This window comes from Charadrius vociferus, unplaced genomic scaffold (genome assembly GCF_000708025.1).
Source record: "Charadrius vociferus isolate BGI_N301 unplaced genomic scaffold, ASM70802v2 scaffold385, whole genome shotgun sequence".
Lineage (NCBI taxonomy): Eukaryota > Metazoa > Chordata > Aves > Charadriiformes > Charadriidae > Charadrius > Charadrius vociferus.
In genome coordinates this window covers 3,185,689-3,196,603 of record NW_009648925.1, presented here as the reverse complement: position 1 = coordinate 3,196,603, position 10,915 = coordinate 3,185,689, and the positions used below count along the sequence as shown (strand labels likewise).

Sequence of the window (10,915 nt, the reverse complement as noted above, 5' to 3'; positions counted from 1 at the left end):
CACAGAAAAAAACAAGCAGAAGGGCAGAGAGGCAGTTTCTGAACCTCATTTTAAGATTAGAAATTGTCTAACTTAAACACATGGAGTACAGTACCGACTCTATCCATTCTGTTTTAATAGCTCTTCTCTTCCTAATTTCTAGCTTGCTTCAACAGCTGCCATACGGAAGGTTCGATCTCATTGCAAGAGAAGCGCTAGCCGTCTTGGCCTTCAGACTGTTACGCTGACCAAGCCCGGCTCCTTTAATGCTTTCTCATGAACTTAGTCTTTCTATCTTCATATTCCAGTCTGAGTTTTCTTTCTTGAACTTGTAAGTTAAAAAACCCAAACAACAATACAGTATTTTCTAGATGTGACTTTAGTAACCAGCGCAATGATATCATCGTTACTTCCCATGCAAATGCACTGTTAGGGGCTTCTCTGCCTTTAATACAATGTATGTATGGCTTAAAGTTATCTTCAGGTCACCTGAAACTTGTCTGTCATTTCAGACAAGTGACTTCCTACTTATTCTTGGCTTCTGGTTAGCAGTCTCTAAGAGCGTACTCTTGCAGTTTGTGGTACTGCATTGCATCTTGTTTTTACTGTTTCTACCCTCAAAAAATATTTTAGTGTTCCCACTTGCTATTCTGAATTAGTGATTCATACATTGACTCTTGGAGACTTCTGTTCTATGGCAAGCACAGAACAAGCCCGTGCAGCTCCAAATAATTTCTCTTATTGCAACACATTCATGCTGTGTCATGCAGATATTGGTAAAGCAAAATGGCACAAACTCAACAATAATACAGAAAAAAAAAAAAACCTGAAAAAGTTAAACAACAGCACAATGCAGAAAGCTGGCAAGGAAGGAAGGAAAGAAGGAGATATTCTAATTCAAAGTACCTTCAATTTTGCAGTCAAATCTAGCAGCACTTCCTTCCACAACCTCCATGTCAAGAATTGTTTTAGTAAAATATGGCTTTACATGGGGCTTTTCTTCAGCCACTTCTTCAAGGAAAGCATCTGGACGAGAGCGAAGAGATAGTTAATTATCTTACAGGACATCTTCTCAAAAGATGCATTTTAATTTTTAATTACCAGATGGTAGCGAATACATCTTTTATTTCACTTAATTCCGTAAGGCTAATGGGACAGCGAGGACATTAGCTTCTCAGTTTTGTGCCAATCTTTTGCAGCTGGACAAAGATTCAGACCATAAATAGAATGAAATCAACATGCAGGCCTCCACGCTACAAATCATCTTGATTTTTTCCTTGAATTTGTTTCTAACTGAACCTGGACTTCTGCTAGTCAGAGAGGTAAACCAGTTCAGCTTGTGTCAGGCCCGCAGTCTATCTGGATATGTCAAAATGAGTTGCTTGATTTTCAGAAGTGTCAAACATCTGCATCTCTGATTGTTACACACCACAAATCCGCATTTCAGATGGGGACATAGGGGAATAATGTCAACACATTATTTCTGTTCTTAAATGCCCCCGTCTGAGGAGCACAGTTAATGTCTTGGTTACAGCAAGTGTTAATACTTTATTGCTTGCTCGCTTGCATGAGAAGGCAATACATCACTGTAATCTTTGTATAAACATGCATTCCCAAACCGATAGAAAGTGCAGCTGACAAATCTGCCTTAATTCTTTGGCTTTAAAAAGAGAAGAGTTTACTGCCCGTACTTATACTGGGGCATTTTGAGCAGAAGAACAATGAATTTTTGATAGGTTTCTTTTAAAAACCCCCACAAACCCCCCAAAACAGAGAGAGAGAGAGAAAGCAGGAATAACCGACGTAATGATTGGTCTCTAGAATGTTGCTAGAAGTTTTAGTAGGATTCACAGAGAGGTAGAAATATGGTGCAGCAAAATTCCTTACCTTCGTTCTCTACTTTGTCTGCATTTATAGGGCTGGTAGGCGAGCTCCCAGAGGCCTTCCTCCCACTCATACCAGAAATCATTGCCATGGACGACAGCCTTCCTATTGCTCGGACAGCATGGCCTGTTTTCTAAGACGTAACATAAAAGGCTTCTGATCAATTCAATCCAAAAGGCATGTGATTTTCTGTAACAATCGTGCTTCGGACAAATTATCTGGGACCTCTGCAAACCTCGCTGGAATTGTTGGACAAACTGCTTATATATAGCTCTGTTGTTTTAGGAGAGACAGAGCAGGCTGGTCTGAATTACCAAATTTAGTTGCAGATATAAACTTCCCCTGATGAACTCATACCTAAATGAATGTCTCTGTTAGCTGCGAATAAAAAGCACTGTGCGAGAGGAGGGCCAGCGAAAAAGCGGTCCTGTTTAACTGGAACTTAACTCTGGTGGCGGACGGCTCCCTCAATAGCCATATGGGCTGGACTGAGTTTCATCAAGGACGAATAACCGGCTAATACGAAACGAATGAGAAAGTACCATCTGCATGATGGAAGCAGACCTCTGACAGGCTCGAGAATCAACCGCCAGGGTACTAAAATATGCTCAAACTACGTTGCCTCCAGTACGGACACTCGTATTTTTGTACAGCTTGCATGAGCTTCTAAGAAACATGTACAGTAGAACGTAAGAGGAAATATAAGGTAGATTTGCATAAATGAGTATTTTATAGGCTACTCAAAAGGCGGGATCCAGGATTTGATATATCAGCTCCCCCAGCTATCAGAACGGCACAGATGGACCTGCTACAACAGTCCCAGCATTAAGAAAAAAGAAGATATGGAGACCAAATACGTCAAAGAAAATTATTAAACCAATCTGACTGAATCCACGAGAAGCTTAGTGCTCCAACACGACAGAACTACTGGCTCAGGAGAATGAAACTGCCACAGAATGAGGTGTCTTTAGAGAGGCCAGGCGGATGAGCTTTTCCCTAGCTGTTCAGGTTTGTGAAGGATAGCACAATCCCCCAGCCCTCAGAGGCACGGAGAGGGCAGGCAGGAGAGATCGTCATACCCCCCAAAGAATAGGAAAAACTATACTTGAGCTCATATGCCTTTTAGTAGCCCGAAATGGAATCATCACGTGTTTTATATATATATATATATATGTATATGCAGCCGTGCACCCTCCTACTGCTCGCCCATAGAGACTAAACCTGCTTTACTGCATTCATACTCTGGCCACACTGGAGTTTTCACCAGCAGCAGAAACCACCTGGCATGACATGTTTCTCAGAATCATAAACATTAGAAATAAAGAGACTTATTAGGATAAGTAGCCCAATTCTATGTCCTCTTCATTACCTGCCATTTTCTTCTGGCCATATATTTCTTCATCCTATCTTTGGAAAGTTTTTTGGCTTCCATGGTTTTGGTGTCTTTTTGCAGCCAAGGATGCTGAAGACATTGAGTACAATTTAAGCGACTCCTGTTTTATATAAAAAGATTAGTCAGCGTTGCCATTAATGAGAGTTGAACCTACCTGCTTTAACATTATTTTGTGCTCTTTTCTGAGAGCTGATTTTTGTTTCCTAAATTTAGCTACATAGATCACATGGCACTGCTTTCCCAGCCATGCTTACTTCTTAAACTCACTTTCACAATTTCCGCAGGGTTTTTTGAGAGAAAACTGTGCATTTTCAAGTGTTAATGAAACACTACAAAACAAAGCATGAAAAGCCATATGTTTTAGGCATGGAACACATACAGCAGAGCCACAATGGCAGTGATTCAGCTACCTCATGCTGGCAGAACCCTGTCCCAGATCTGCTTTCCTTTACTTACAGAGATTTCCCCTTTCCCACCACTTAATATCCTCCTTCCCTGCAACGCTGAACATATACCAAACCAAATGTCTAATCAAGTCACACCCATTCTTCACTTTGTTTGTGGTACAGAGATAAATAACCCTCTGTTCCCCATCCATCCGACTGCAAACTCATTGGAAGAAGTACGTTTTCTTTCCTTGGTTTGTTCAGAGTCTGCTGTAAACAGGGCTTCCAACTCCAACTTGTTTTTTTCTTGCCCAATTACTAGATTTATAGGAAAGCTGCTTACTCAGAGGTACCGCACGTAAAAGCAACACATGGAAGTAAATCTCACAAAATTGCAACGCGTTCAGATCAAGACAAAACATGCCATGGGGGAATCTGTGTCACACAACAGTGAAGATAAGAGTAGCCACACAAAACCTCAGGGTGCATCTTGCCCGAGGGAAGGGATAGCAGAATGAGCAGGCGATTAAAAGAAAGCTCTCCATTCAGACCCTTCGCCCTGCGCGTAAAATAAACGAGAGCTGCACGCAGAGACAGACATGGGCACACAGAGCTCCTTATAAAGTATCGCCAGAGGTGTCTGCTTCGACTGGGAGATTCACAGTGGGGAAACCAGAATTACAAGTTCAGCTCAATGCAAACATAGAAAGTGTATCAAGTCCAACAACTTTACTTCATATCTTTCTTTAGTAGATTGCTGATAAAGTCCTTGGCATCATCAGAGATTTCATCAAAAGCCTCATCATCGAAGTCCCACGTTGCTGAGGTAACGTTGGCTAGGGTTTCGTTGTCGTTGTCTCCCATGAAAGGAGAAAGTCCACTGACCCTGGGGAGACAATAGACAGACAGACACAAAACAAACAGTGTCAATTTGCAGATTATCAGAGGAGCAAATTAAAATCATATGTGACAACTCCTATGCAGATCTTTATCAGTAAATGCTCCCTTTTTTTTTTTAAAAAAAAAAAAAAGGACTCAAAGCTAACTACAGATAGTCTTACGGGAAGGAAACTAGAATTTTGACTGCAAAACTGAAAGGGAATTTTTTGCTGTTTCTTTTCCCAAGACATTTTTGAGGAGACAACTAGAATTAGGTGAAAGGGGAGCATACTAGTTTGTTAAATGACTTGTCTAGTTCTGCATAAATAATACTGCAACCTTTGCACCAAATTCAGTCAAATAGCTTTTTTTTTTTTTTCCCCTGGTGCTTTCAGAGTGACTTTGCTGCCTTTACTGTCAAACCGAGGCTTTTTGTACATTTTATTCCATTTATTCCTGCAGAGAGAGCCCAAGAAGAAAGATGCATCAAGAAATCATGAAATCCACAGGACTATTTTGCAAACAAAACCACCCTGAATTATATAGTCTGATAAAACATCACTGCAGGCTGTGGAGTTATGCAGATGCATCCAAAAGTAATTTGGTCTTTATGTTCTCAATCAGTCATGATGATGCATGAAATGGAAATAATACTCTTTTATAACCTAAGTTGAGCTTCCAAGGCTTTTTACTCCATATAACTGATAAATTGCCACTGAAAAGCAATTACAGAACATCATGGTGTCATTTTTGCAGAGTATCTTTCTCCAGTCGAGCGTTGTCCTTTATTATACTGTACCTTTGTGCATCCAGATACTTTTGATTCCTGTATTTATCATCCTTTCAGTAAAAATTTTCAGGTGAAAAGCTGCTTATTCCTTAGAACTACAAGTTGTTCAGTTTTCCAGATCTTCTTCCCTGCATGCAGTTTACATAATAACCTATTCTTCATGAAGTTTTGCAGACTTTATTTGCTTTCTCTGTACAATCACGTGAACCAGTTGCAGCAACCAGTTACATTTCAACAGTAATATTTTTTCTTTTTTTTTTTTAATATGGAAAAATAGGTGGAACTTATTAGGGTTCTGAAAATGCTGTATAGAAAAATACTGTGGTGCTACTGAGTATCACAGAACAGACTGGTCGAAAAAGATTGGGATCAGATTCAGTGAGATATCAGATTAATAATTTTAGTATAATCTCCTCTTCCAAAGTTATTTTGCAACTCTTTTGTTACTAATTACATTCAAAATCTGATTTGGAATTTGTTCCTAAGGATTTTACTTCTATAAGCAAAGCAGAAACACACAGGCTTTGAAGCCTCACACAAAGCAGATACTAAATCTTTTACCATTTCTGGAAGTTGTGTGCAGTACAGCAGAGTCTAGAATGTTACATGTATACTTCAGAAATTGGCTAGTAATAATACATGAGATGAAGATAAAAGGTTTCTTTCTTCTCAGGCAGAAAAGGTAAATCAGAACAGAAAGTATTTGCTGTCTTGCTTTCCATTATATGGGCTGCATTCAAATGCAACCGTGAAGCATGGCTTTATAAATGCATAAGGTCGCATAAACCCATTTGTGAACATATAATAGGCATGAGTTGCAGAAAGCTGAAAGATTAACATACCACAAAATGCCCACATAAAACAACTTTACCATGACTGTTCTTGGTCTTTGACACTTTACTGGAAGAGAGAAGGCTTGTGCCTGAGAGCACGGGAGCGCTGATGCAGCTGCTGCGCAATGAGAGACTCTATTCTCCCCTCATGCCCATCAGCCGTCACAGCCAGGTAAATCATTGAAGCAAAATCTCTGCCCTGGAATCCGCAAAGCACTCCTGCAGGGCCTTAAATCTATCACCACTCCAATATTTAAGCCTTTTCCTATTTATGACAATGTCGTCATTCTCTAAAATGTTTTAGAAAGTGAAAAAATTTCATCCAAACTGCAGTTCTAAGCTTTGGGTTCCAGATCCCGATTCCTAGATTGTCTCTTTTTTGACTATGCAGTAAGTACAACAATCAATCAGCCAATTCAGGCTCACATTTTATACAAATGAAGGGTCTGTGAAGTATGTCTTTAGTTCCCTGTCAATATAGGAGATGCACGACTTCTCTTCATCCAGTTAAGCTTCCAGGGGACACAGTTGGGCAGTCAGAGCAATAACTATCCCATTTCCCTTCAATACTTGATCGAAGTATGGCAAAGGTGACCTCTGCATAGTATTACCACAAATAGTATTGTGCAGCTGTTTTGCAACATTAGATAATATTTTGGCCTATTTCCAAAGAATAAAGCTGCAGTATCGAGAGATCATTTCCATGCTAAAAAGACTGCTGCAGATATGGAGACATTGCTTCATGTGGAAACACCACTGCTGCCCACTGCCATAAGAGTCAGTGCTTATAAAGACATCTGGCTTTCTGGGCAAAGGGATACTGCATGTCTCACCCAGCTTTTGAGGGATGAGGATAAATAGGAGGAGATTAGAGAGGAAAAAAATCCCTTTTGTTGTTTTGGTTGGCTTTATTATTTATTTATGTATTAAGAATTGCATGATAGAATTATCAGATAAAATCTTAAACGTTGTGGCAGGATTGACCCATTCCATGCTTTTGGTAAATTACCAGATGGGTATCAGTTAACCCTCCACTCACTTTGTCATTTCCCAACACCAGTGTAACAGTTCCCATTCAAATATTTCCATGAACCTGTTTTCCTATTTCTGAATGCGCTGTTGCAAATTTATAAGGGTAAAATAATTTTCTCTTTCTACCACAGTTTTACACTGTGAATCAGTTGCCTTGTCAAGGAAATACTTGTAAGGACAACTAGATCCCTGTCTATAGTCAGAAAACAAAATCCAGTAACTAATGTAGATTATAACCTGAAATTCTTATCTTTAGCACAGATTTCACTGACCTAAGTCTTGGTTGTTCGTTTCTTAATAGCCATTTAAAGTAATAATGGCCCGGGAACTCTTTTGACAGATTATGGAAACAATTTCTTTTTGGAATGCTGAAGCGAAGTGATAAAGAAGAGCTACCGCTCCAGAAAATTAATACTGAGCTTACACTGCAAAGTTACTATTAGACAAGCAGCAAGTTGTTTACTGAAAACATTTTTCCAGCTACTTAACCAGGCATCTTCCTGGCATGTTAAGAACCATTTGTTTAGAAAATCTTTCACAGTTTCCACTTCTAAATAAAGAAGAAAGATATTTTATCCTCTAGAAGTTCCTTAGCATTTATTGGTCTGTTCTAACAAAGCTCTGAGTGCAGGTTTAGAAATATTAAGCTCCAAAGAGTCCAGTGTGGTTGCCAGTCTCACTGCCCGTGTAACAAACACGATAGCATTTCACTTGGGAATCTTTGCATTAAAACTGCCAGTAACCCAGGAAAGACGAGTTTGCTGCATGTCTCAAGAAGTCAGACACTGAGCGTTTCTCTGCAAGCAGCGTTTGCAGCAACAACTGATTTGGGCGGAAGACACCGAGCTCCTCCTTACAGTGCATTGCATTGGCAGTGAAAAAAAGTAACAGATTTCAGTATGAAGAGTACTCTCTGTTTCTGATAAACCTGTGCAGGTCGTGTCAAATAAGCACATGATAATGCGTACACCCTGGAGATGATGTAGTAATTTAGTTCTTTTACAAGTGAAATAAAGTAATCTCAGTCTACTTTGGGGGGGCACACGCATCCACCAGACAAAACCACCTTTCCTTAGCTGAAGGCTGACTGACTCCCACGCTGGTTGTCTCATAGGAGGAACAAATCACTGAACCCACATAAAGCAAGACGGCTCAATGCTGAAGCAAGGGCGTTACTCTGTTCTCATCCTTGTTTTACGTGCCCAGTGGATTAATGAGGAATCACAATTTCCCAGTGCCACTGAACAAATAATTAATTTTCTTTTGAGCAGCACAGTCATGACATTAAAGCCCTCCTAACTTGCTTTATTGAAAGAACAAGGAGTGTTCTCTCATCTTTATATTAACGAGGTTTAAATTTTTAATAGGACACGGAGCCAAGCGTAAGCCAGCAGCGTGTGTGTCTCGCCTTATCAAAGTCCCAAGTCAGCAAACCCAAAAGATGAATGGTGCTGAAAAATCTTTCAACCAACCCAAACTGCCAAACAAGGGAGAAATAACAGCAGTGATGAATAACACAATAGATAAAAAGGAAAGGGAATGTTTGAAGAATCAGGGTGCATGTTATTAGGAGGGCGCTGAAGGAAAAGAGTATACAGCAAGATCAAATGTGATATTAAAAACCAGCCAAAGATATAGCATATTAAAAAGTTATAAATTGACAGAGATCAACTACTTTGAAAAGATATACACTACATGGCACTGGTAAAGCAAGAAGAACTAACAGAGAGCAAGCAGAGGTTTGAATCAGCCAAAGGCAGTTCCTCACTGAAACTAGCCAGATTCTATAGGGATGGAAGGAAAAGGACTGTCCACTTTCAATGTATGTACACACAGCGCTGAAATCTTAGACCAAAATTTGGTTTGAAACAAAAATAGAATTTCAAAATTGTTTCAGCTTACTAAATATTGGAAGCATTGACTATATAAATGGATCATCAGAATAGAACTAGAAATAGAAAAAAACAACAAACAAATTCAGCAATTCCCAGCAGAATAAATGGGTCAGAAAGAGCTGCAAAGAATTCAGGAGGTTTAACTTTCGTTAGATAAAGATTATTGTAAATGCAAAAAGAAACACTGAAATAGACATAAATGGAAATGATATACATAAGCTATAATATTTGTGGCCTGTTACTTCAAAGGCAATAGATCAACTTAAGTATGTGGGACAGTACTGTGATGTAGAGCAGGACAGAGAACAAGATAAAAGTGGAAGATGAAAAACATGAGGTGGAGAATACAAACAGGGAAATTTAAGGAAGAACAAAGACTGATGAAGAGATGGGACTGAATAAGTTATCCAGAAAGATTAAAAGGATTTACCGTGTAGCTTAGAAATGTGGAAAGGGAACCCATGAGCTATAGGATGGAATTAGGTCAGTCATGCCATAAGGAAGACAGATGCAGCATCCCAGCGGAGAGCACGGTATCTGTACTTAGGCCTGCATAGCAGGAGGCTAGGGGAGGTTTTGCTGCAGGGTTTTGGAGAAGCGCTGTCACATAGTTTCTTACGCGAGATTACATCCCACCCAGTTATTCTTCTGCAGGGGAGACCCTTCGCCCACCAAGATCTCTTTAGCAGCTCTCTGCTAAAGCTGGTTTGTATTCATTGTTGTAGAGGACATAATGGAAACACAGTCTTTCTAGGCAGGTTACGGGTCTCTCAGCACTCTAGAATCCCACCTTACAAGAGGTGTTAAGTCATGCAATAGCATGCTCCCTGCTGCTTCACTTGGGACATACGATGGACACAGCAGCTTTGGGCCATCGGCTGCCTGTAGCAGACCGGTCCTTAAGTCCAGTGCTGCTGCAGTGCACCTCTTCCTTCACGGCCCCGCTCATCGTGCGGGTATGAGTTACAAGCTCAGTGATGGTATGTGAGACACACACCAAATGAGCGAGTGTTACACTTCGTGCATGAGATTTGGCGGTTCTGAGCTTATAATCAAAACAGGAAAGCAGAGCTACAACTAAAGAGAGATACAATTCTCAATGACTTTTATTTGCATTCTGTAATGATGATGTGATGGTCCATTTTGGATAGTGGCTCATACTTGTGAGTCTGCAAAAATAGCTGGGCTTTAAGGAAGCGAAGACAGATTGGGAGCCTGTCACTGGGGTGGAGAGGGAAAGTCCAAGCAATGACTCACAGGTCTTCCCTAACTTCTCTTACTTTATTCTTATCACAAAAAAGACAAAAGCTGATTATTACTGTTAATCATTACTGTGGCAATAGCTATGCATCAAAAAATATTTTTGTTGTGTTTGGGTAATGTGATTTTCCCCTCACAAGGAGAAATGAGCTTAAAGACATCTTAGCAAACAAGTAATTTCATAATACATTTCACAAGGCATATCAGGTCATCTGAATCAAGCGTAACACTACCCCAATCCCATCAGCTGAACATTACAGCATCCAAATATCTTGCTTCTGGTGGCACAGAGAAACTGGGAAGAAGCAGTTCTGCCACTGCCGGCAGGCTGGTCTTTGGCAAGACATTTCACCTTTTCTCCATGAGTTTCACCTGCTCCCTTTGTCTTGTCTACTTAGATGATGAGTGTTCTCCAGCACGTACCATCTCGGAGCAGCAGCCCTGGCTGCATGCCTTAGCAGCACACACAACTGCTGTCACCGATTTTTGCCTCGGTTGTGTGACATGCCACTGCTTATACTGTAAACACACAAAAACTCACATATACTTTGATAACAAATGACAGCAAAAGACGTTAACCCCCC

The 10,915-nt window shown here is 40.2% G+C and overlaps 1 protein-coding gene across 2 annotated transcripts in view; it reads right to left on the bottom strand.

Annotated features, from left to right (window-relative positions):
* Positions 1-10,915, bottom strand: part of MYLK (myosin light chain kinase) — a 160,243-nt gene that overhangs the window by 1,220 nt on the left and 148,108 nt on the right. For both annotated transcript variants that reach the window (XM_009887269.1, XM_009887270.1), the window contains 4 exons: positions 4,376-4,528; positions 3,233-3,356; positions 1,867-1,996; positions 886-1,005 (listed from right to left, as the gene is read on the bottom strand). In XM_009887269.1, coding sequence (XP_009885571.1) covers positions 886-1,005; positions 1,867-1,996; positions 3,233-3,356; positions 4,376-4,528 — 527 coding nt within the window. The remainder of the gene's footprint in view (positions 1-885; positions 1,006-1,866; positions 1,997-3,232; positions 3,357-4,375; positions 4,529-10,915) is intronic.